The 27,788-nt window shown below is 39.8% G+C and overlaps 1 protein-coding gene across 1 annotated transcript in view; it reads right to left on the bottom strand.

The window, feature by feature from the left end:
- NSMCE2 (NSE2 (MMS21) homolog, SMC5-SMC6 complex SUMO ligase) overlaps nt 1–27,788 on the bottom strand; it is a 234,437-nt gene that overhangs the window by 201,142 nt on the left and 5,507 nt on the right. Inside the window, exon 2 of the mRNA XM_060116041.1 lies at nt 25,966–26,129. Coding sequence (XP_059972024.1) covers nt 25,966–26,116 — 151 coding nt within the window. The 5' untranslated portion in view covers nt 26,117–26,129. The remainder of the gene's footprint in view (nt 1–25,965; nt 26,130–27,788) is intronic.

The raw sequence follows: 27,788 nt of genomic DNA, 5'->3' as shown, positions 1-27,788 counted from the left end.
TTTTAGTCTGTAATTACCTCACCAGAGTATGATTGCTTTTTATTGTAAATCATTTTCTTGACTTCAGTGTTCTCAAGGAGTGGTTGCCTGACATCAGCATCAACATCTCCCCGGAACTTGTCAGAAATGCAAACTCTCAGGTCTGACACCAGACAACTGAATTGGAAACTCTGAGAAGGGGACCAGCAATCTGTATTTTAACAAGTCCCCCAGGTGATGCTGAAGCCTGGTAAAATTTGAGATGCATTGTTCTAACGTATTTTTTTTTTTTTTTTTTTTTGCGGTACGCGGGTCTCTCACTGCTACAGCCTCTCCCGTTGCCGAGCACAGGCTCCGGACGCGCAGGCTCAGCGGCCATGGCTCACGGGCCCAGCCGCTCCACGGCATGTGGGATCTTCCCGGACCGGGGCACGAACCCGTGTCGCCTGCATCGGCAGGCGGACTCTCAACCACTGTGCCACCAGGGAAGCCCTGTTTTAAAGTTAAAATGATAAATTGCTTTTCTCTGAGATTCTTTCTGAATTCAAAGAATTTTAAGACAAAAAAGGAAATGTTATTTGAAATCCATGTTTTCAACAAATCTATAACTCAGCCAGCTGTTTTCCTATTTTTATACTCCTGAATTATTTTTGGCCCTTTATTTAAGCTAGAAGACCAGAACTGAATGTAAGATCCCATAAATAATGCATTCTACAAAACCTTTGTTTTAAAACAAACTTTTCTACTTAACGCAGTCATTTATTCACATCTATTTTTACAACTGCATCCAACATTCCTTGCAAATTTACAAGATTTGCTTCTAACTTCAGCCACAAATTGTCACCCCCCAGTGAACACCTGTGCAACTTTTAATTAGGTTCATCTAAATGGAATGGACTTGAAAAATAATTCTAGTTATAAAATTTTTAATTGTTTCATAAAGATACTCAAGAAACAGAATGAAAGTGGAGATGGTCTTGAACTGAATCAGGACAACTGGGGCTGTCGATAATTTGCCCAGAGACTTTGAGTTAATAACTTCATCTTTCTGGGTCTCAGTTCCCTCACTATAAGAGGGAGTTGATGACCTTAAGGTCCATTTCAGGTCTAAGAATCTATACATCTGTGATCTTACTCTTATCCTCTAGGTACTGTACTTTTACATTCATGTGACATTGTCAAATTATTTTAAGTATTTTTAAACAGTTTTAAAATTGTTTTAGGATACATGCCTCTTCTCAGGATTCAGGAATACAACTCTAACACCGCTTCCTTGAGAGCTGAATATGAACAGTAAAATATGAACACATGCAAACTTTTAGTTGTTGAAGCACCAAAATGGCAGTGTGACTTTTAACAGTCTCTTATTCTTTCTTAGATGGGTTAATTTATCTCTGAAACTATGGGGATGGCTGGCATGAACTCCTAAAAGCAGAGATTTCAAACATGATTAACAACATGGACTCTGGAGGCAGAATGCCCGGGTTTGAATTCTGAATCTACCTTAAGAATTATTTGTCATCTTGGGGAGGTTATTCAAACTTCCTAAACCTTATCAATCTTCTGTTAAGAGGATAATAATAGTATCTTCTCCATACAAGTTAAATGAGCTAATCTTCTAAAAGCACTTAGCACAGAATGAACACTCAATAAGCATTAGGTATTTCTATTAACATTACTTGCGAAGTTGGCTCTCTGATCAGAAGGCATCAGAACTCATCTGCAATTCACTTTGTAAACACAAGTATACAGCTACTTTGTGCAAGGCATCTCACCCTCACTACAGGAGGAGAGGTCCTCAAACTTCAGGACGTATCAGAATTGCTTGGGATGCTTTTTTAAAATACAGATTCCTGTGCTCTGCTTCCAGAAGCTCCAATTCTGCAATTTTAAAGCATCCCAGTTGTTTCTAAGACAGGCTGCTGAGGACTACAGTTTGAGAAACATTTCTGTACGGGTTTCAAAGAGAAAGAATGTCTCCCTTCAAGTACTTACAACCTCCAAGCATTTTTTCCATTTCAGAACTCACTGCAGCTACCACAGTGCTGCTCCTGTTGGCTGTGTACCACATACACCTAATATGGTCCCTCCATGTAGATTCCATTTGCCATCACTTTAAGTTCCAATATCTGTGTCCTGATTCAATGACATAATATAACTCTTTACCTTGTATCTGAGATCTGCCTAATCCTCTAAACCCCACCACCTCCAAACCTGTGACTACTGAAGGCTCCTGATATACGGGCTATTCCTGACCTCTGAACACAGTAGATTCATTAACCCTGGCTGCTGACCTACGGTCTCATTCATAGTCCTGGTCTCAGAATAACACTTCAAACACTGCTGTCAGCAAACATGTCTTCAGTATAGTACACATTTTCAGACAGAGACTGCAGTGTCAAAACCTATATGAATTTAACTCGCAAAACCTTAATGCATACAAAAACAAGAACAACAACAAAACAACAATCAGGGATCAGAAGGATCCTGGGATGGAATGTAGACTATGACAAAGGAATTTACTGTATTACAAATGTTTGACATAATAAGCTCCCTGAGGGAAGTGGGGGGAAAAAGGAGCTGACCCAAGTAACCTTGAACGGTGTTTTGACTGAAAACTGTTAATACTAAAGACAAGAAGAACTGTACATAAGCAGTGCATGCTAGCTGATGAAGCTGTCCATCAGGGAGGTATGGGTTAATAATTCTGAAACTGCTTTACATGTATATTGGGGTAAACAAATAAGTAAACGGATGGTGGGTAGTGGGAACCAGATCTCTTAACATTGAAGAAGGAAGTTACAGATAAACAAGGGAAGAAGACTACTACAATTTAAGCACGTGGTACTAGGTTAGAGTTGAAGACATCAGTATGAACACATGGTTACCTTAATATAAATGCAGATGGATAGATACAGAAATAATGACAGTTATGTGTGTACACATGTGTTAGTATACATACATATACTTCCTAACTCTGCTGCTGAAAGGACCTAGAAGCAGTGACATTCTGGTAGCAACAAGCACACCCAGAGCCCAGATCTTAGTTTCTAAATACCATTCTCCTTTTCCTTGGAACTCCTTGGAGAAACAGCTGATTTGGGGGATGGGACAGGGAAAATACAATTCTTTATAAAAGAATTCCAAATAATTTATGTTGCTATTTGTCCCTCTAGGAGGTGGAGCTTAACTCTCTCCGCTTGAGTGTGGGTAGAGTTAGACTTGCTTCCAAAAAACAGTATGTAGGAGAAAAAAAAAAAGTAACTTTGCAGTAAAGAAACCTGATAAACACTACTGGGGCCAGGTGATGAAGGTCAGTATCACCAGTAAATCATGTTGATGACATGTATCCCCTGGTATCATGTGATGAGAAGGGCACTAGACTTCTGTGGTCTTCTTGCCAAAAACACATAACCCAGATCTAATCATGACAAACCCAAATTGAGGGACATTCTACAGAAAATCTAACCAGGATTCCTCAAAATTGTCAAGGTTATAAAAACCAAGAAAAAATGAAAAAAAGAAACAGATGAAGTAACTAAGGAGATGGTGACTAAATGCAAATGGTGACTAAATGCAACATGATAGCCAGGACTGTGGATCCTGGACAATGTCTTGAAAAAAGACATTAGTGAAATCCAGAAAGCCTGGAATTTCCTATTTGGTTTAGTCAATAGTAATGTACCAATGTTGTTTCTTAGTTTTTACAAACGTACCATGGAAATGTAAGATCTTAACAACTGGGAGACCTGGGTGAGTGTATATGGGAACTCTGCGCTATCTGCAACTTTTTGTAAACCTAAAATTATTCCAAAATAAAAAGTTTATTTAGAGAGAGCGAGCACGTACACACAAAATGAGGTGAAAGAGAGACTGCCAAAAGAGGTGAGGCTACACTTAGAAAAGTCTACATGATTAAAAAAATAATTCTTAACTGTTGTTATTTGGTATAAAGAATTTACTTGCATATAATTAAGGCATTAGCTAGATAACATTAGTACTGCAACTCTCTCTCTTGGTATTCAGAATCCCAACGAAACACACACACACACACACACACACACACACACACACACAGGCGAAATCTTTTCTCAACACCATCTTCAAAATAAAAAGATTAAACAGACTCAGGTTGCAGTGTGGCAAACAAACTGAAGCAGGAATCAAGAAGCAAATCTGTCAACCAGTTCAACTATCTTAGACATGTTATTTCATCCCTCTGGGCCTCAGTTTCCTGATCTGTAATAGAAGTAGGTTTAAAAAAGATGTTTAAGGATCCTTTCCAGGCAAAGATACAACAACCTCCTTGAAACCAAATCCTGCTAGATTTGCTCCTACCCTCCAGTAGCTCCTCCTCAATCTCATCTGTCCGCACCAACCCCCCCCAGAATGCTGGCCCAGGCCCTCTTTTCATTTAACATATTCTCAGAAACAAATATACATTTCACAGCTTCAAATCCCACATGTACCTTTACCTTGAACTCAAAGACCAACGGCTTACTGGTCATCTCCACTTGGAGACATGTCTAAAACTGAATTCATTTCCCCCCCAAAAATTTGTCTTCCAGTTCCCATTTGTCAGAGGCAGAATAACAGCCCCCCAAAGATGTCCATTTCCTAACCCCCAGAACCTGTCAGTATGTATGTTACGGGCAAAGAGAGAATTAAGGTTACTAATCAACTGACCTTGAGGTGGGGAGATACATTATCTTGGGTTACTCTGGGTGCACCTAATATAATCACAGGGGTCTCTATTAGTGAAAGAGAAAAGCAGGAGAGTCAATGTCACAGTGATGCGGGATGAGAAAGACCTGACTGGCCATTGCTAACCTGGAAGATGGAAGGAATGTGAGCAGCCTCTAAAAACTGAAAAAGACAAGAAAATGACTCCGCAAAGGAGCACAGCCCTTCTGACAGCTGGATTTTAGCCCAGGGAGACCCACTGCAGACTTCTAACCTCCAGCTCTGTAAGATAATAAATTTGTGTTGTTTTAAGCCACTAAGTTTGTGGTAAGTTGTTCCCACAGCAATAGCAAAATAATGGCCACCACGCTAGAAAACCTGGCCTTTCTTAACGGGGATGCTTCAGTCAGAAATTTGAGTATCACTGTTGACTCCTTCCTTTCCCTTAATCTCCATATTCAGTAGATCACTGAATTTCATCAATTATCCCTCCTTTGTCTCTTATGAATCTGCCCAGACCCCATGCCACCTTCCTAGTCCAAGTCACTACTATCTAATGCCTGGGGCTGCAATAGCCTCCTGACTGGTTGGTCTACCTCTAGGCTCATTCCTAGGAAGCAATTTCCCACATTATAGCCAGAGAATGAATGCAAAATACAAATTATCTTATTCCGATTTTAAAAACTTTTTAATAGCTTCTCACTGCCCGAAAGATAAAAGTCCAAACTCTTTAATTTGACTTATGAGAGCCTTCTACCCCCGCTCTGGCCCTTTCCTATTCTCTCCAGCCTCTGCTCAGTACACAAATGCCATGTCTATTTTAGTCACTGCTATATTGCCAACACCTAGCACAAGAAGTATTCATCCTTTTGGTCCTCACATGAATGCTACCCCCTAACTGAGAGGTAGAGTTTCTTTTCTCTATCCATAAATTGAGGCTGGTCCTGTGACTGCTTTGACTTATTAGGCACAGTAGAAGTGATGTTCTGGAACTTCTGAGCCCACATCTTAACAGGTCTGGCAGCTTCTGCTTCCTTCCCCTGGGAACGGCTACTGTGCTGGGAGGAAACCAAACCATGTGGAGAGGCTACATGAAGGAGAATCCTAAGGCTCTGGTCAATAACTCCAGTTGAGCATCCAGTCAACAGCACCAACTGCCAGCCATGTAAGGGAGCCACCTTGCAAATTCTAACCCAGTCGAGCCCCCAAATGGCTGCCATCTTAACTGACCTCACATGGAGTAGAAGAATCTCCCAGCCCAGTTCAGTCAACCCACTGAATCATGAAACATTAACAAAAGAAAGTTTACAGTTCTAACACATTAAGTTTCAAGGTAGTTTGTTTTACAGCAATAAGGGCATATGCCAGCGTGGGTTTAAACTCTCCTCCTGGTACCAATTTAATCTCTTGCTCCTTAGCAAATTACCCCAGTAAGCTCCATCTCTTGATAGGAGGAATAGCATGCAAGCACAAGGATGGGAAGACTTGCTGGGGGCCATGATTGGAGAGTAGTTATATAGCACATGAGAAATACTCAATACCTCTGATAAATGTATGAGTGCCTGTCCTCTCTCTCTCTCTCTTTTTTTTTTTGCAGTATATGGGCCTCTCACTGTTGTGGCCTCTCCCGTTGGGGAGCACAGGCTCCGGACGCGCAGGCTCAGCGGCCATGGCTCACGGGCCCAGCCGCTCTGTGGCATGTGGGATCTTCCCGGCCTGGGGCACGAACCTGCGTCCCCTGCGTCGGCAGGCGGACTTTCAACCACTGCGCCACCAGGGAAACCCTGTCCTATCTCTTAAAACCTCATTTCTTTTCCACATCCAGAGTTAAAATGTACTCTTAATGAAAAAGAGAAGTTAAATCAGTCACCTGTTAAACTCTAACTGATAAATTCAAATCTGGGCAAATATATTTTCTGAAGGTTCTTTTGAGAAATCTACTCCCATGGTGCTCAACTGCGACCAATTAAAAGCATTAAATCAATATAGAACAAAAGTATATTAAAATCCCTATTCACAGGGCAGTCACCTGCTCCACTTGTGCCATAACTGTACTAAAACGTGAGGGACAGATTATGTGAAGGATTTTGATTATGTTTTGAGAGGTTCCCCCACCGGTGATATTGCCAAGAATGGTAAGGATGAGAAGCAAAAACAATATCATTGGAGTGGAAATGCAAACATTCATTAAATACCTGAATGAGAGGTAAATTAATGGAACACACAATCAGTTAACCAAAAAATAAAACAGTAAAGAAAAGAAAGTGCTTCACAGTTGAGCATGTGAAACATCTCTCAGACCTGCATGGTAATCTCTGACACCGCTCTGGGTCTATGAGAAGCCTTCTAGGTATTACAGGAATTTGATATGTGAATCTGGTAGGATTCGTTACCGGACTAGTATTGGTATTTTGCTTCCCAATTAGTAAGTATCTAAACACAAGTGCATAGTGCTCTTTGGAAAGATAAGGCAGATATAGGGTAATTCTTTCAAATTCAACAAACTCCAGAACTACCTAAGGACTCTGGAAGTCTCCATTCTAAGAGAACACTAACAAAAACTGCATCCTCTATGTAACAGATTACATAATCTTTCTTTGTAACTGGTTTAAATGTCTATTTTAGTCTGTCCCAAAGGAGCTCTGATCCTTTTTGCTTGAAATTAAATCCCATACTAATTTTTCTGAAACTAGAACACATTTCTGCCTCTGAAACCATCACAGATGTCACTTTTTTCCTACTAAGAAGGTAATGCCCATACTCCCTCTCCCCCTCCCCCTCACAAACACACTGGGCCCTCACTCAACACACACTCTCAGTGCCATTCTCCATCCCAATAGGAAGGTATATACTTTAAAGTCATTTTTTCACTTATTCTCTTTATAGTCGAAGTACGTGTTTACAGGCTGACCAGCCAAGGTGAGAAGTAGATCCGGCATATGACAAAGCATATAAACTGTCTTGAACTAGGAACAACCGTGAAAAGGAGATATTGGCCATATTTTACACACAAAGAAAAGGAAGCTCAGAGAAGTGAAGTAACTGGTTCAAACTTACACAGCTAGTAGATAACAGAACTTGCATTTTTAACTCAGGGCTATTTGTACAATATTAAATTTGTACAATACTAATTTTATACAATACTAATTCTCAACCAAGAGCTCCAAAGGATCCACCTTTCTACTCTGCAAAGGGCTCAAATAACTACAAACAAAAACATTTTTTGGTTGTTATTTGTATTGGTCAAAAAGTAATTGACCCCAGATTAACACAACGTTGTAAATCAACTACACCTCAATTAAAAAAAAAAAAAAAAGATCTAATAAAAATAGCTCTTTGGACTCTGTGGAGACTGAATAAAAACTATAGCTGATAGTAAAAAGTAAATAAATAAAAATAATAGTATGTGTTTAATAAAAAAAGGTAATTGACCAATAAAATGTGAGTGTTACATGCTAAGCATTGTGGAGAGCATTTTAAACACATTATTCAATTCTCACATCAACCCTAAATAAGGTGGGAATAAGGGAGATGTTTGTGGGCACACAATTAAATATTCATTAGATATTAGTTCCTATTTTACAATATTATCCCCTATTTTACAGATGAGGAAACCAAAACCTAAAGTTACTATGTTATTAACTAGCATAGCTGAGTCTGAACCCAGTTTACTTGATTCCAGAACTGGCCCTTAAAGTCCTAAATTATTCTGCCCAGCCAACCAAACTATTTTGCTGCCCATTAGGGAAAAAAGGGAAAGAAGAAACGGAAAGAAGAAAGGAACCTGGCAGTACCCAAGGCCTTATTACTATGTTGTGAGATGTACTACATCTTCTCGATGCAATAGTACTAAAGCTATAACACATGGTGGTAAAAATCTTAGAAAGGCCCAAACTGAAGATAATCTTCAATCTGAACTACTTGCATCTCCCTGAGTCTGCCAGGCATTGGGAAACAATTCTTCACGGGTCTCACACATCTCTGAACATCTTGCAGAAGCATGCACTGCCCTTCTGTTCCAGACTATCTTTTCAAGGATGTTTGCATAATGAACAAAGCTTTGGAAGACTAGATAGTGTCTCCCTCCAAAGCAGAGGGCAGTATAATAAAGATAATGTCTTCCTCCAGAGCAAAAGTCAGGCAGGTTTACTGCCCATTATAAAAATCTGGGTTCCCCAAGCTCAAGGTTCCTCAGCTCCAACCCAAGCCCACCGCAGTATCGCCCTGGGCTCTTCCATATCACCCCTGTAAGGACTCAGACTGGGAGTGAACCTACAGGACCATAATACTCACATGGCTTGATGTACAAAAAGAAAGGCCTTTGTCTCTTACCTAGGAGTCTCCTGTCTTCTGCCAGCATCCATGAAACTGTGGCAGGCTAACTTGATAGTGTCCATGTAGGGTAAAAACTCCAGATCCTTCACAGATCTTGATACCAAGTTCTTCGGACTACTTCTCACCTTTGCTTTCCTCAGAGATACCCTCTCCCATTCTATAGGAGACACTATTCATCTTTTGGTCATCATCTTCAGCATGAAATTTCTCCTAAAGGTCCTCAGCTAGAATCTACTATTAACTCCATGATGCCCCCATTGATTCCTGCACACAGGTTTCTATCACAGCACTTTTAAAGCTTTATTCCGCTTGCTTATTTGTGTGCTGTGCCAGTTAATCAATTTATTGCCTCTCAGCTCAAAATTTATCTTTTTATACATGCGCTGTGATAATGAATGAAATTGCTTTAAGCATTTCTCCTTACAGTGAGCGTAATGTTAAGCTTTCTCAGCCGAGGGTGCTGCAAGGACACTGTAGGAGGAAGGGAGTTCTCCAGAGAACATTACACTTAATGATGAAAGACTTTTCTTTTGCCCTAAGATTAGGAACAAGATAAGGATGTCTGTTCCTGCCACTTGTATTCAGTATTAAGTAAATAACTTACTGCAGGTTCTAGCACCAGGCAAGAAAAAGAAATAAAAAGCAAATAGATTGGAAAGGAAAAAATAAAACTGTCTCTATTCACAGATGACGTGACCTTGCATAAAGAAAATCCTAAGGAATCCACTAAAAAAAATACACACACAGGGGCTTCCCTGGTAGTGCAGTGGTTGAGAGTCCGCCTGCCGATGCAGGGGACACGGGTTCGTGCCCTGGTCTGGGAAGATCCCACATGCCGCGGAGCAGCTGGGCCTGTGAGCCATGGCCGCTGAGCCTGCGCGTCCGGAGCCCGTGCTCTGCAACAGGAGAGGCCACAACAGGGAGAGGCCCGCATACTGCAAACAAAACAAAACAAAACAAAACGCACGCGCACACACACACACACACACACACACACACACGAGTTCAGCAAGGTTGCAGGATACAAGCTCGATTTTATACACTTGCAATGAATTTGAAAATGAAATTAAGAAAATAATTCCATTTACAATTGCATCAAAAAGAATAAAATGTTTTAGAATAAATTAACAGAAGAAATGTACAACTAATATTCTGAAAACATTGTTGAAAGAAATTAAATAAGATCTAAATAAATGCAATCTCATCAAAATCCCAGCTGGCTTCTTTTTAGAAACTAATAGGCTGATCTTAAAATTCATACAGAATTACAAGAGACCCCAAAGACCCAAAACAATTTTTAAAAAGAAAAGCAAAGTTGGAGGACTACACTTCTCTACTTCCAAACTTACTACAAAGCAACAGCTACAAGACAGTGTGGTACAGGCATAAGGATAGGCATACAGAATTCTATCAATGGAATAAAATTAATGGACAGTCCAAAAATAAACTTGTGTGTCAATGGTCATCTGATTTTCAACAAGGAGGTACCAAGACTATTCAGTGGGAAAGGAATGGTGCAGGGACAACTGCAAAGCCACATGCAAAATAATGAAATTGGACCACTAACTCAAACCATATACAAAATTAATTCAAAATGATCTAAATGTAATAGCTAGAGCTATAAAACTCCTAGGGAAAAATTAGGAATACATTTGCATGACATTACATTTGGCAATGGATTCTTAGGTATGACACCAAAAACACAGGGAACAAAAGGAAAAACAGATGACTGGACTTCCTCAAATAAAAAACTTCTATGCTTCAAAGAACACTATCAAGAAAGTAAAAAGACAACTCACAGAAGGGGAAAAAGTTACAAATCATATATTTGATAATGGACTTGTATCTAGAATATATAAAGACTCTTATAACTCAAAAATAGAAACAGAAATAACTCAAGTTGAAAATGGGCAAAGGATCTGAATAGACATTTCTCCAAAGAAGACAAATGGACAAATGTCCAGTAAGCACATGAAAAGAAGCTTCACATCATTGTCCATTAGGGAAATGCAAATCAAAACCACAATGAGGGCCTCCCTGGTGGCGCAGTGGTTGAGAGTCCGCCTGCCGATGCAGGGGACGCGGGTTCGTGCCCCGGTCCCGGAGGATCCCACATGCCGCGGAGCGGCTGGGCCCGCGAGCCGTGGCCGCGGAGCCTGTGTGTCCGGAGCCTGTGCTCCGCAACGGGAGAGGCCACAGCAGTGAGAGGCCCGCGTACAGCAAAAAAAAAAAAAAAAAAAAAAAAAAAAAAAAAAAAAAAAAAAAAAACCACAATGAGATTCCAATTTGTACACAAATGTTCAGAGTAGCTTTTCTTAATAATATCCAAATAATAATTTATTAATAATAACAATCCAGTGTCTATCAACTGATGAGTGCATATACAAAATGTGGTATATCCAAAGAGTGGAATATTATTTAGCCATAAAAAGTGGAACAATTAACTGGGAGGGATTAAAAAGAAAGCTAGGTTAGTTATCGTAAGTAAAATCCCATCAAGGGATATAACGAAATAGTAATGGAATCATTTTTAATCAACTTCATTATGGCAGATGGTGCTAGAATGCAGGGGAAGGGTAGATCCAGATGTCAATGAAGCCTCCTCTCAACTTCTGTCTAGGCGTAAGCGCTGACTTTAAAAGGTCTTCAAAGAAATTCATGCAAGGAATGCCTCTTGCAACTTGGTCACATGCGAAAGTGAAGCAAGAAGCACATCCGTTTGGAGCTTGCCCCAAGGGCCTCCAGTTCTTCTCCAAACTGGGTTCATAACTCCCACCCACAGAGGGAAAGGCAGTGCCTGAAGCAGAACCCAGGGATAAGCAAATTAGCATTTCCAAGGTCAACTGCTGACAGGCCTAATGGATTACAGCAACCAGTATATTCTGGCTGAAGTTAAGAGGCTTAGCCTCTCTAGCTTGCTCAACACTAGCAAGAAACTAATTTACCACATCAGTTACAAACTATGGAAGTACTGTAGGTAGGGAGTCAAATTAGGATGTGACATTTCAAAAAGAGGCAAATATTAATAGGATCTGGAGAAGTGATTTTAAGGGGGTTAAACAATTTTGGGAAAAACCTAAAATACCAATCATGCCAGTGGTAAAGGACTGACAAGTACAAAAAAAAAAAAAAAAAAGGAAAAGAAATCAACAGTTAGTATTATCTTGTTTTACCAACTGGTTCAATGTTTCAATGCGAATATTCACCAAAACCGCTAAAAAGCTGCAAAACTAAATGATCTAACTACCATTACAATGTTTTGCCCTCCTCTGAGAGTCACTGAAAAGTGAAATGCCCTCTGCCATTTCCCACATGTAGCTATTAAGCATATGAAATGAGGCTAGTCCGGACTGAGAAAAGAATGTAAGTATAAAAATAACTCAATTTTCATAACGATTACAAGTCGAGATAATATTTTAGACACATTAGATTAAATAATATATTACTAAAATTAATTCCTCTTCTTTTTTCTTACCTTTTGTAATGAGGACAGTGGAAAATTTTAAATTATGCATGCAGCTCACATTATATTTTTATTGGACAGTGCTGCACATACAAATAACACTTTACATTTATACAGAACACACATTTTCTTTTTTGGGGGGCGGGGTGCGCAGGCCTCTCACTGTTGTGGCCTCTCTCGTTGCGGAGCACAGGCTCCGGACGCGCAGGCTCAGCGGCCATGGCTCACGGGCCCAGCCACTACGCGGCATGTGGGATCCTCCCGGACCGGGGCACGAACCCATGTCCCCTGCATCGGAAGGCGGACTCTCAACCACTGCGCCACCAGGGAAGCCCCCAGAACACACATTTAATTTCAGGTGCAAAGTACAGAAAGAGGGAGAACTAGGTCTGGATAATAAAAAAGTCTTCTCTAGAATAATCAAATTGGTTTCACCTGTTAATCACCAACCTAATAAAAGCTCCTTTCTGCTTAGGGAAAGACAAACTTTTATGTCTTTTAAAAAGGACCTAATGTTTCAAAAACGATCCTAAAGCCTGTTCTACTTCTGCCATGAATTGTCATCTTTGCCTAGAATTAAACTCGTCTTAATTCTTTTCAATGATCAAAGATATATGATAAAGTGCTAGTCTAATTTTAAAATCTGATCGAGTGACTCCACTTCAGTTTTTCCTGTAGTAGTCATTTTCATACCTATTAGGTCACTGAAACCTAACCCATGCCTCTGCTCCAAAGGTTTAAAAAAAAAAGAAAAGAAAAGAAAAAATAGAATCAACACAAAGATTACTCTCAAGCATCTAGAAAAACCCAGGCAGTATTTAGGTACTATACGTATTCTGTTTTAAAAACTAAAATATGACTCATTTACTATTTCAAAAAGGGACATCCCAATGTGGATGGGAGAGCTTAGCAAACAGGAGAGTACAGCAAGCAATTATTTCCACAAATTCCATCATGTGTAGAAACCAAGCCAACCTTCAGGTTTTTACAGTCTGGGGAAGAAAGAAAATCTGGAGGTGTTGGAATGGTTGGAAATTTACGGAGCGAGAGTGCACCGTAACACAAGGTGAGGTGAGGTGAGGTGACGTGAGGTGAGGTGAGGCCAACAACAGCTCAAACTTTCCTCTCCGTAGCTCTCAAAAAGGAAACTACTCAACTTTCTGACTAAGGAAGTCAATAGGAGAGGAAAACACATTTCACACTTTTTAATATCCCAAAATTGTGCCCCATACATTTGGCCCACTGATAGAATTTAAAGTGGTTTTTAAACATTATCAACAACAAAATCAAGATCACTAACTCAGAATAATAAATTATAAATATGAGATGTATCTTTCTATTTTGTGACAGGGCCTGCATCAGTTGCTGGTAAAGGAACTGAGTAACCTGGATAACTAGAAATGAAGCCAGTGGAAATGAGCAGTCTAGTCCTCATTCCTGGAAGAGCTGATCTTAAAATGTTGTGATCCTAATAGCCCTACAGTTTTTCTGGTCTGATAGAAACAGCACAATTTTTTTATTTTTAGATATATGGAGTAATTCAGGCTCCAAGCTACTAGATTCCAATAATTTAGTGATTGTACTTCTTACACAATCCTGAACCCCGCAATCAACACACACAGATCAGTAAGGCCCCAATGGCTACCTCATAAGAAGTGTTTTGGTGCCACCTAGTGGCATAGGTTTCTCCTGTCAAAGGAGAAATAACGATTAGACCAGGGTTCTCAAAGTGTGGTCCCTGAACCAGTATCATCAGCATCACCAGAGAACTTGTTAGAAGTGCAAATTTTTGGCCTCATTCTAGATCTACTGAAACTTTAGCAGTGGGGCCCAGCAATCTGTTTCAACAAGCCCTCTAAGTGGTTTCCCCCCATGTTTAAGAACCATTGGATTAATCAGTCCTTACACAAAAATTAAGTGCAAAGTCTTAAAAAATTAGGTTCATCAATGAACAAAAGTGCTCAATTTCTAATTTCTAAAGACCAAACACATTAACAAAACAAATATACAAAGAAAAGCAAAAAGCCCTGTGAAACAAAGAAAAGGCATTTATTGGTATCAGGATATCAGGTTATGGCATCTTAAGGGGGCTCACCTGGAAAGGGGGAACACATGAAAAGCCAAGGAGGTAGAACATTAGTGATTTTTAAATTGAGTCACCTACCCTAATGATAATAGGGTCCAATGTTTACATTTGCTCCTGTGCAACTATGTTATAAAGTAATCAAGAGAAAAGAGAAAAACCTTTCTCTTGATTCTTTGCTAAAATGTTTATTTTCTATTTAGGTCTTAGAGGAGAACTTGGTTACTTTAAATAACAACTTAAACTGGGGTTGAGTAAGAGAAGTCCCCTAATGCACCTAGATGTTTGCATTCCTTTAAATTCAACTTGATATTATGCTCTTCCTCAGAAAACAAAAAAACCCTTTTTTTTTTTTTTTTTTTTTTTTTCCCGGTACGCGGGCCTCTCACTGCTGTGGCCTCTCCCGTTGCGGAGCACAGGCTCCGGACACGCAGGCTCAGCGGCCATGGCTCACGGGCCCAGCCGCTCCGCGGCATGTGGGATCTTCCCGGACCGGGGCACGAACCCGTGTCCCCTGCGTCGGCAGGCAGACTCTCAACGACTGCGCCACCAGGGAAGCCCAAAAAAACCCTTTTAATAAGTATCTATTTCTTCATAATTAAAAAGTTATATGCTTGAAGTAAGAAAACTGGGTCATGAGATATATGCCCCGTATGGCCACTGGTCCACACGGTCACAATTAAGGATATACCATCCCTTACTCCATGGCTTAAACGGCAAACTTACCAGTTAAGAGAAAAAAATCAACTCTGAGAGGCTAACCATGCAAAACCAAGCCTCCGATATGACAGGTAACATCACAGACATTAATATCGGTGGCATAAAATATAAAGAAATTTCAAAGACTTGCTCTATTGATTAATTTTGATTTTGTCCTTTCAAGATATAAATTTAGATATCCACAGAGACCAACTATTTAATTCTAACGTTTTAAGAGCAAATGCCCATAATAGGATGAGTTTCTGACAAAACTCTTCTTTCCTTTTTCTCTTCAAACCTTCCCTCTACCCACAAGTGAGTTCATAAAAATATGTCACAGAAAGATGGGTCAAAAGCAAAATGTAAATAATAATAATTTTTTAAACACGAGAAAAAAATCTTGGAACTGATTTTTTAAAAAGAACTTTCCTCGTTGTCACTATCATTGCAAAGACAAATCTGTGTTGAGCCACTGTATGGGGCTAAGTGCCATACTACTTTGCCAGTTCAAATGCTCTACTGTTCACTAATTAATTTTTTTAATTTAAAACTTTCTCATTTGTAAAAAAGGTGTAAAACCTCATATAAATGCAATAAGTAGAAAAAATATACCCAAAAAATGCCCCTCACATCACTAACAGCTATAAAGGATTACTGCCATCAACTGAGGGCCATCAGAAAGAGAAAGGGGCGCCAGATTAATCTAGGTCAAGGGGCTGAAATCAGGCCAAACTGGTTTCAAATTCAAATTCCCTGGCTGCCACTTCGGTGTGTGCCCTATGGCGAGTTACTTCGATTCAGTGAGCCTCATTTTCCCATCTGTAGAGTGAGGATAAGACTACCCCTTTCAGTGATTTTCACCGCATGCACCTTTATTTAATAGTATCTGCCTATAGTCAGCTCTGGCGGCTCTCTTTTCCTCACCCACTTTGGGAAACGCTTACATCAGAAGGTGAGGCATGTTCCCGGGTCAAGACTAAACAATACAATTATGGTAGTGATACATTTAATAGCAACATCTCACACATATTTCAAAGACACAAGTCAACGGTACCAGGAATCTCACCAGCTGAGGAAAAGGCTGACCCTGAAGTTCCCCCAGCATTCAGGCTTTGTAACCTTTAGAGTATTTTACCAACCATATCTACCAAATGCAAATACGTTCCAATGTGACAAATGTCCCGTGGCATGCTGGTAACCTGAAAGACCAGCTCTCCAGTTGATGAGAACAGCTTGATTTGTGGCATTGGCCCATTTCTGTGAGTGGGGTTAATTCTCCTACTATGGCTGCTTCAACCCAACACCCAAATTCCTTAATTACTTCATTGACTGACTGACTGATTCACTCAATAAGCATTTGCAGACGACCTAAAATGTACAAAGCCCTCTGCCAGGCTCTGAAGGTGGGGTATGAGGATGACTATAGATGAATCCTATCCTCAAGGACCTTACAGACCAGATAGGGAAAAAACACAAAAAAGAAATATAAAATATAAGGAGAACATGAAGAACCTCTGAAAACAGGGAAAAATCCCTAACTGCCAGCAAGCAGTACATACAATAACAGTTCAGGTATTATTTACCTTAAGAACCCCTAGTATTGCCTATGCTTTCTACTAGGCAAATTTCAAAACCTCTCTGGGTGCAAAACAATATTTTCCTTTTACCAGAGTTAATGAATATGTATGTGCATATGTGTATATCACAGTTCCTCTGCCTCAGCACTGCTGACATTTTAGGCTGGATGTTGCCCAGGGGCTGTCCTATGCATTGTAGGATATTTAGTTACACCTAAACACCTAGAGGCTGGTAGAGACCAGTAGCACATTCACCATCTGCCTCTAAGTTGTGACAATCAGAAATGTCTCCAGACGTTGCCAAAGGTGCCCTGAGGGAAAAACCACCCACTACTGTATATACACTATGCATATATGGCTATATAGATGGGGTCTATACAGGGATGGAGTGGATATATGGATCCATGGATATGAACCCGTGTGCATATATAAATGAGCTAGATACTCAATTAGAGGAAATTTTTATATTAATTTGCCTACTAGGTTTTAAATATATTCATTCACTTCTTGAGTGCCTTCTAGATACCAAGTGCTGATAGAGGCAACAGCAGGGGGGAGGGCGGGGAGTTAGAGGCACCTGGCAAAAATCCCTGCAGTCATGGTGCTTACGTACAGGGCAGACAGGCAACAAACCAAATAACTATGCCAATGATATAGTATGTGAGAAGGCGGGGTGACGTAAGTAGTAGGGAGAAAAATCAAGCAGGGCAAAGGGTTAGAGATTCTGAGAAGAGGACATGTTGCCCTTCTAAATTTCAAGGACCTAATCATGCCAGACAAAACGCATGCTCAGATTTTCAGATCATGTGCTTACAGGCAACTTCCTGAGCACACAATCTGAAAGCAAGTCTAAATTTTATTAATGTTAAGAAGAGAGGGAATGTACTCATTTTGTACTCATAACCAGTAAGGGAGCGGAATGGAGGGCTGTCACACACCCCCACTTCCTCATTCCTACTCTCTGCCCACCCCTAGGGGCTGACAAACCTCACTCATTCTGAAAAGCTCCCATTCCCTGAAGTAAGAACCAGTGAGTAAAAGCATCAGAGATCACCTAACTGCTAAGGTTCCTTTCAGCCTCAAAATGGCATTGATGGACTATCAATATGAATACTGCTGATGACAAAGAAGAGGGATTGGGCTTCCCTGGTGACGCAGTGGTTGAGAATCTGCCTGCCAGTGCAGGGGACACGGGTTCGAGTCCTGGTCTGGGAAGATCCCACATGCCGCGGAGCAACTAGGCCCGTGAGCCATAATTACTGAGCCTGCGCGTCTGGAGCCTGTGCTCCGCAACAAGAGAGGCTGCGATAGTGAGAGGCCCGCGCACCGCGATGAAGAGTGGCCCCCGCTTGCCGCAACTAGAGAAAGCCCTCGCACAGAAACGAAGACCCAACACAGCCATAAATAAATAAGTACCTATTTCATTAAAAAAAAAAAAAAAAAAAAAAAGAAGAGGGATTGAGGAAAAGGAACAGGAAATTTTATTCTGGCAAATCTTCTTGTGGGCCTTAATTGATGTTACAAGGCTGTTTTCTCACTTTATTGCACTGCCCTAATATATACATCATTGTGAAAATTTTCCCTGTGATTCTTTTTATTAGCATATTTCAATCTCCTCCAAAAATGTATTTCATCAGAAGTTCTTTTCACTTGATTAACTACAGAGTCTACAAATATGCCACTACAATGAACAAACACACACAGTCCTGGTGTGACATAATAGGAAGAAATATGTATTTGGTCTGTGCCCCTAAAGCCCTTGGAATCATCAAAGTGATAAAAGTCTTTTTGTATTCTAATGAGATGACTGGTGGCTAGGGGTATCTGGATAGCCTCAAGATGGGGGCTGGTTGCCATGGAAACCAACCACATGATTAGAGGGCTGGAGATGGACTCAATCACTAGTGGCCAATGATTTAATTGCTCGTGCGTGGGTACTGCATGAAGCCTCCATAAAAACCCAAAAGGGCAGGGTTCAGAGAGCTTCCAGGTCGGTGAACACACGGAGGTGCTGTGAGCGAGGCAAGCTCGGAGAGGGCGTGGAAGCTCTGCGCCCCTTCCCACTTACCTTGCCCTTTGCATCTCTTCCATCTGGCTGTTCCTGTGATGTACCTTTTTATAATAAATCGGTAATCTAGTAGATAAACTGTTTCCCTGAGTTCTGTGAGCTGCTCTAGCAAATTACAGAACCCAAGGGCAGTGGGGGCAGTCTTATAGGACTGAGCGCTTAACCTGTGAGATCTGACACTAACTCCAGGTAAATAGTATCAGAACTGAATTGAATTGTAGGACACCCAGTTGGAGAATTGCTTGGAGTGGGAAGTGGAGCTAAGAGTGTCACAAGCGCTGTGAGTAGCAGAGTAGAAACAGTACAGTTTTTCCTTACACCTGGGAAATATGAAGATATAGGCAAAACAACTGAGCTTTTTGAGAGAGCTGGATTTTTACGACTCCGTAGGCAATGCCTTTATACTTTTAACACTACAGATACCATAATTTTCAATGGCCTTCATTTATTTAAGTTATAATAATATTTTGCTTTTATAATTGACTCCAGCTTTAAAAGCTATATAAGAAATACAAACATTGGCTTCTTATGGTTGTTTTTTTATTGTCTTTTTGGCCACCACCCCACTATTATTACTTTCTTCTAATTACTGCTTCTACTCAATAACATAATTATGGAATAAAGTATAAGAGCAAGGCCAAAAAGAAACCTTCCCACTTAACTAGAGTCCTGGCTATAAGAAGCAGCTCTCTAGATGGAGAAATTTATTACAGCATAATGAAAATCCATAATGTGGATCTTCCTAAGAAAATAAGTCTTGAGAATGTGAGGTCAGGATGTGCTGGCTTCTCAAACCATTAAGTAATTTTCAAAATAAATTTAACATAAAAGATTTAAGTAAAATAATTACTCCTTTTTCATAAAATTAGGGGATGGGTGATAGGGTTATGGGTGTTCATAATTTTCTTTTTCTCTCTATCCCTCAAATTTTTAGATTTTTAGAATGCCTTGTATCGGGGGAAAACTAGAATATCACCCACCAAAGCATCCAGATTCAGAAGTATGCACTCAACTGAATGCTGAAGGTTTGCAAATCTGAAAGTTCAGTTATTCATGAGAAGCACGAATTTCTAAGGCCATGTAATTTTTAACTCTGATGGCTGTTCTTTATTCATCATTAACTCTAAAGTAACTGTCACAAAGTGAAAGCTCTGTTTATTGCCTAGGTGGAGACCAAGGTGAGAAAAAAAGGAATCAAGTTTAAAAAAATGATCATTCTTAACGAGAATACAAATTCCGGATACATGAAAGAAAAGACTATCATTCAATCAACTCACTGTATCACTTCTATCAGTCAGGACTGCAACGGGCTGCAATGGAGAGGAAACCTGACAGCCATCACTTAACCAAAAAGGAACTGATTTTCCTGACATTACAACAAGTCCAGAAATAGACAGACTAGGGTCAGCACAATGACCCCAAAAGGTCCCAGCTTCTTCCTTCCACGACCAGACTCAACTCTGCCTTTACAAGTAGAAGACACCAAAGTCCAGGGAACGCGTGAATGTCCAAGGGAAGTCATTGAGAACTTCACTAGCAGAATAGGACAAAAGCTGATGGGCTGTTTAAGAAAAGGCATGCAACCTCATTTTGGAATTCAAAAGGGAGAAGGAAAGGAAGAAGAGGGACAAAAAAGAAAAATCAGATAATGTTAACCTCAACAAAATAACAAAAAATTTCTGAGCTAAATACCACTAAATGTTATTCCAATATTATCCAATTGCTGCAAATGCCATTAGACGAACACAGTCAATTTTCAATAAAGTGTAACAGTTAAGGGCAGAAACTGCAATCAAGTCCCTTATGCTCAAATCTCAACTCCCACTTTGGAGAGCACTTAACTTCGCTAAGCCTCAGTGGCTCATGTACCCAGTGGGGATAACAACAGTCCTTACTTTGAAGGATTAGTTAGGACCAAGTGAGATATCACTTGTGAAAACAGCACAGTGCCTGCACACATTTGACGTGTGTAACCAATCAAGCTATTATCATCTTTTGATCATTATGGCCATCGTTATCATCACCGTACCTCAGAATAGTTCAACAAACATCCAATTACCTGCCTGACCATAGTAACTGAAGTCTTTCTGCTCTGTTGCTTTCAGCAAGTCACAGAAAGAAAAGCAATATAGAGGGTAAAATCCAGAAGCTCTCCAACAAAGTTTTCTCATCTACTGGACCCTTGGGCAATTTAAATATACATCCTTTTACTCTTTTCTTCCAAATGTTCCTCACAAATATTCAGCGAGAATCTGATAAGAACTGTCAATCCTCAGGCACGTACATTTTCCATGGAATCGCAGAACCAAACCTCTGAAGGCCATCTGAAGACACACCCTGACACAGGGGCAGGAAGAGAGAGGATGAACCCTGAGGTACACTAACATTTTAGGGAAGGGCCATTCCTCAAATTTACTTGACTAAACTTAAAGGGCTTATGAAAATTCAGTTGCTTAAGGATGATGTTGATACCTACAGCTCTGATAAATTAGGTCAGTACATTCTGCTTAAGAAGACAGAAAAGTACATAATAAACTTTAAAATCTGAAAAATAAGCTCCGGTTATCTGAAAAATATCCTAATGTAACAAATTTCATTTCCCAGTTAGTTCAAATAAAGAATTACTAGAATACCAATAAATTTAGAGAAAAACTAATAGATAGGGTGGCAGCAAGAGTCTAATTGCCCAGACACCATATGCTGTAACGTAACACGAGGAAAGGTGATGATTTCAAATATGCTAGGAAGTTGAATAGGGACAAGCACCTGTATAGGAATATGCAACTAACAGGAAACAAAACGAAACACATCACCACCCAAGTTCTTGGCAGCAGGAATCCCCTCCACCAATAATTTAATAATATAGTGACAAGAGAACTGCAGTGCAAAGTGAGAAAATGATCCCTAAGTGATTGCTGCCACCTATTTTGTCAAAATTCATTCTAATTTGTGATGAAACTGGGCAACCCAAAAGGTCAACAGAAAGTGTGTCTGATCTTATAAGGCTAAGAAGAAAAGGGAATATTTCTGCTCTGAACATAGTTCATGGACTTTCCCACTTGCTCTTCTGCACTTTAATTTCTCCCAGTCCATGGACTATTGCCTAAGAAAATAGTCAACTCAAATGCAAACCAAATGACTAAATAATAGCTAACATTTACTGAGCACTTATTAAGTATTAATGACTGCTCTATGTAATTTGTAAGTATCATCTCATTTAATCCCCACAATAATGCCATTTACAAATCAGAAATCTGAAACAGAGGTTACAAAACTTGTCCAAGGACACAAAAATAATAAGTGATGGAGCTGGGACAAGAACCCAGGCATTCTGTACACGAAGCTCTGCACTCTTACATTACACTATCCTGCCTATATCACAATGTGGGAGCATAATATAAGACACAAAGCACACAAATTGAATCCTCTTCACCTCAACTATAAGATCTTAGTTGAACTTACTTTTTCCACCTGAGCTACTGAAATGACTTCATTAGCTACTTGAGGTATCTCCATCCTCCACAGCATCCTCAGTATTGCCATGAGGTTATCTTTCTAGACCTGGATCTTGCCACATTCCTCCTCTACTTTAAACCACCCAATAATAAAGTCCTAACTTCTTTCAGGACCTTAATGTTCAATGTTTAGGCCCTCAGTGTTCACTTAATGTTCAAATAGCATGTATATGTCTTGCTTCCCAGCTAAACTGTAAACAACCTGAAGGAACAAACCTTTATTAATCATTGTAGTGTTGGCTAACGTGAATTACTGATTTAGCTGCACGCAAACCAAAAGCCTTAAATAGACTCCAAACTCATCCACCTTTGCTCCCCTCTTCACATCACAGGCCCTTCTTCTAAGCTCTGACCCTTAAATTTCTAATTGCTGGCTATACTTTTTGATAGTTATTGAATAAACACTACGCTAAGAGCACTTTGCATATACTATCTTATTTAACTCCAACAACCTTATAAAATGGGCATTTTTATCTCTATTTCACAGATAAAAAATCAGAAGTTCAAAGAAATTACCTATCTTTGAGCAAGTTATAGAACTAAAGCTGGAACCGGGACTAGAACCCGCCTGTATCAGGCTGATTCCAAGTCCTGCGATTAAGTAGCAATATTGGCTCTCTCTCCTAAAAGTCTTTCATCTACTGTCAGAGGCTGAGTTACTTTCAAATTTACTTAAATACCAGGTGTTTCTCTACCCTCTGGGTCCTCAGACGGCACCTCAGTCGGGCGTCACGTGAAAACTGCTCTCCTAACAAGCTCTTGCTCTATTACTCCAGGGGGGGTCATCCTAGGCATCCTCTCTGTAGGGAGTTTCTCCTGTCACCAAAGTCCTGCTCATAAGCACTCCAATTCAGGTTCATAAGCAGTTCTCAGGATGTGGTCCCCAAGACCCTTCCACAAGGTCCACAGGGTCAAAACTATTTTTATAATAATTGTCAGACGTGCAACAGAGGAGTTGCGACAGAGACCACATGCCCCACAAAACTGAAAACGTTTGCTATCTGACTCCTTATGGAAAAACTTTGCCAATCCCTGCTTTAGAGCATGAATCTTTCAAAAAATGATGCTTATATTTCTTTTTAAATGAAACAGATGTTGCATTTTGCATCAAAATGTACTTTTTATTTTAAAAAAATAAAACAAAAACAAACAAAAATGAACTCTGTATCAAACATATTAAGAAACCTTCAAAGCAAATCCTGAAAAAAACTGACTACAATCCTCCAGGAGGTTACATAGCAGCCCTTCTCTCTTATGATTTAAGATCTTATTATGAGTTTACCCAGGACTACCTACCAAAGCTAAATATCCATCACCATCAAAAAGAGACTACAGATCAGGCTGGACAGGGGTAAGACCTTTAGAGGCCACCCACTAAAGATGATGGGTGACTTCTGCTGCCAGCTGTGAATGAATATCTAGTATGGAACTGGCCTTTCTGCCATGAGTGACTATAAGGCTGGACAAAATATATGAAGCAACTGCTTTCAGGCAGTGGGACAATAGGCAGAGCAGAACCGGGATGCCTGCGAAAAGGAAAGCAGGTGAGGTAAGTCCTCCAATTGCCCTCTTCCTTGCACAACGGAGGAGGAATCCAAGAGGAGCACAGCAGTCTTAAAGGACTGAGAAGACAGAGACCGGAGTTCAGGGAGGGTGAGCAGCAGGCGTTTTGCAAGACAGAGCACTGGAGGGGGGCATGCAGGGAAAGCCCCTGAGGGATCTGCACAGAGATCCCCTTGAGTCTGATGCTGAATCCTAAGCTGCTGAGGAACAACTGCTGGGAGCTGTGAAGTGAACAATTCCCAGAATTCACGCAGGACCAGAAGACATTCAAATTCCATCCAGCAGAGCAGAGCTTTCTCGTTGAACTCTCTGGGCAATCAACAGAGACTCCAGAAAGAGCAAGCTTTGTAACAAGGCTAAGTTAGCCCTAAAGTAAAGCTACACTAGACCTGCCCTAAGGAAGTTTAACAACAAGCCTGGGATGGATCAGCCTAATCCACAAATTACTTAGCTGCCAACCAAAACAAAGGTCAATACTCTTTAAAAGAAGATGACAAAATCCCAAAACTCAACAACATAATACACACAAGTGGCAACAGAGATGACAGAATTAGCAGACAAGGATATTAAAATAGCTATTATAAATACGCTCCATGTGCTCAAGCATACAGAGGAAAACATGAGCATAATGAAGAGAGAAATAAGATTCCATTTAATTCTTTTTCATGTCTTCTAAAGCTGAAAAATACAGTCTCTGAAATTAAAAATTTCCTGGATAGATTTAGTCTATTAGACACTTGAGAAGACAGGACTAATGAACTTGAAGACACAGCAAAAGAAACTTTTCATACTAAAGTCAGAGAGAAAAAAAGACTTGAAAAAAATCACCAGAGCCTCAGTGACTTATGAGACATTACCAAGCAGCTTAACATACATGTAATTGGAGCCCCAGAAGGAGAAGAGAGGGGAGAGAAATAGCAGCAGAATTTTTTTCCAAATTTGATCAAAACTGTAAGCCTACAAATCCATAAAGCTCGAAGAACACCAGACAGAATAAACAAAGAAAATCACACCAAGGCGCATCACAATCAAATTGCTGAAAAAGTGATATTAAAAGAAAAACAAAAAGATTATGTTGCTCCCCTGCTTCCATATATAATATAAAATAAAAACAAATTTAATCCAAACAAAGCAAATAACATCTTTCTAGATCTTCTCATCAAAAAATTGTGGTCACGCTCAGCAAAACTGAACTTTTCTCATTTTTTTGTAGAGGCCTTCCTTTACCAGTACCCCTAGCATCAGCTTAGTCTGTCTATTGAGTAATTAAGCATGAACAAAATATAGTTAAATTACTGGAAAATAACTATCATAATGCTGTATACTGTACAGTTCACAAATGTCATATACTTTTTTTTTTTTTTGGCTGTGTTGGGTCTTTGTTGCTGGACGCAGGCTTTCTCTAGTTGCGGCGAGCAGGGGCTACTCTTTGTTGCAGTGCGTGGGCTTCTCATTGCGGTGGCTTCTCTTGTTGCGGAGCACGTGCTCTAGGCACTCAGGCTTCAGCAGTTGCGGTGTGTGGGCTCAGTAGTTGTGGTTCGCAGGCTCTAGAGTGCAGGCTCAGTAGTTGTGGAGCACGGGCTTAGTTGCTCAGCAGCATGTGGAATCTTCCTGGACCAGGGATCGAACCCATGTCTCCCGCATTGGCAGGCGGATTCTTAACCAGTGAGCCACCAGGGAAGTCCCACAAATGTCACATACTTTTGATTGTATGTTCCTTGAGGTCAGATACCTTCATGTTTCAGCCCATAAATTTCTAGTGCAGTCTCTAGTGGCTCATGGGGGTCTGAACACATATGAATGAGTCAATCTCATCTTATCCGCAGTACATCACTATGTGGTATGTAAAACAAGATGAGAAAACAGATGCCCAGAGGGATTAAATGATTGTCCCAAGGTTACCCAAAAGGTGAGCAGTATCTTGCATCCCTAGAGCAATGCCACCACTCAGGGTTGCATCAAAATAGACACAAAAGAAATAAATTTTAATTATTACTTACTCTGAGTTTCCACAAGATCCAAAGCAACACTAGAAGCTGTGTCCATTCCAGAGCTGATGCAGGACTGGAAGTTTTTCAAGGAGGAGAGTGCAGATTCTACACCACTGAAGGATATAAAACCAGTTGAACCTGAACTTGAAGGCCCTGGCATCTTGAATTATTACCTAAGTTTTCAAACACAATGAAACAAAATTTATGAATAAGAATAATAACTGCATAGGAAAACAGAACCACTATAAACATCCATATGATTGTATCCAATATCCCACAAGTGCTACACAATTATCTACATTCTATATCACTTGAAAGGATATCAAAGCATTGTCCCATCATCTGGGCCACCAAACACAATAGATGAATTTCAATATATAAAGAAGATGTACGTCAGTATATAAAGGAGGGACAACACCCTCTTCCAAAAGATTCCCTGATGCTCTAAAGAATTCAACAATAGCACAGTTCCCAAAAACCTAAAACATAAGTGTGTCAGAAAAAGTACATTGCTCATATAAAGCATTCTTCCAAAAAAATGAAAATAGTAGCAATAAAATAGTTAAATAAGGGAGAATTTTGAAAACCTGTAATTTTTAACTTATCTGACACATATACATATTAAATTCTGAAAACTATAAGAAAACTTTTATTTCTGACAGTTCCTCTGGGTTCTAAGATTTTTAGACTTGGTGAGATCCCAGATTCTGTTTCAGAAAAAAACAGAATTTGTCTGTAAATTGTTATCTTCTGGTAGCTCACCCACTGTAACAATTTCAATTATTATCTTCATATTAAAATACTCCCTAATCTGTATATTCAACCGCCAACTCTTTAAGCTTTGGACTACTTACGTAAAGCTCCCTACAAAAAGACATCTTTGCTTAATTCACAAACCACCTGAAATTCAGTCCACTGAAACCATCCAGAAAAGTGGAGAGAATTTATACAGGCTTAGAAGAAAGGCTGTATGGTAGCAAAAAAGGTATTTTCTCAGAATCATACTGATACAGCGTGAATTCAGGTTCTGCCACTGTACTGCTGAGTGACCACGGACAGATTGCTTAGCTGTCTAGTATCAGTGGCCCTTCCAATCCTCTCCACTGCCACCATGTTTACCTCACAACTGGATTACTACAGCAGTTTCTCAATTATTGGTCCCTTTTCATTAAATTTATCCATTCATTCAACAAATAGGCCTGTCAATCATTAGATTCATTAAAAATGACACAGGGTATAAAAAGGGAAGGTCACAGGGAAGATGTTTAAGATGTTAAATTCTATTTTTGAGGTGTTAGTCTACTACAAACATCCACAATACAACTCATCATCAATTCAAATCATTCAGTTAACAAATATTCAGTAAGTATTTTTTGGAACATAGCATAGAGGGTCTTAATGAAGGATAAAGGTCCAGGTAGATCTGAGGACTTTAACTTTATCTGTTTTTTTTCTTTAAATGACCTTAAAAATCAAGACCTGAAGCAAATATGGCAAAATGTTACAGATGTTAAAATCCAGATGATGGAACAAGGGTTCTCATTATGTTATCTTCTAAGAGCTTCTGTGGTGTTAAAATTTCACACTGAGAGAGAGAAGACATGACCGTGTATATGAATGAAAAACCAATAATGACAAGGGGAGAAGCGGTGGGTGGGTGGGTGGGATGAATTGGGAGATTTGAATTGACATATATACACTAATATGTATAAAGTAGATAACTAATGAGAACATGCTGTATAGCACAGGGAACTCTACTTTACTTCACTGTACAGTAGAAGCTATCATGACATTGTAAAACAACTATACCCCAATTAAAAAAAAAACAATAA

Source organism: Mesoplodon densirostris, chromosome 13 (assembly GCF_025265405.1).
Source record: "Mesoplodon densirostris isolate mMesDen1 chromosome 13, mMesDen1 primary haplotype, whole genome shotgun sequence".
In the NCBI taxonomy this organism is placed as follows: Eukaryota; Metazoa; Chordata; class Mammalia; order Artiodactyla; family Ziphiidae; genus Mesoplodon; species Mesoplodon densirostris.
This window is presented reverse-complemented; position numbering and strand designations above follow the sequence as displayed.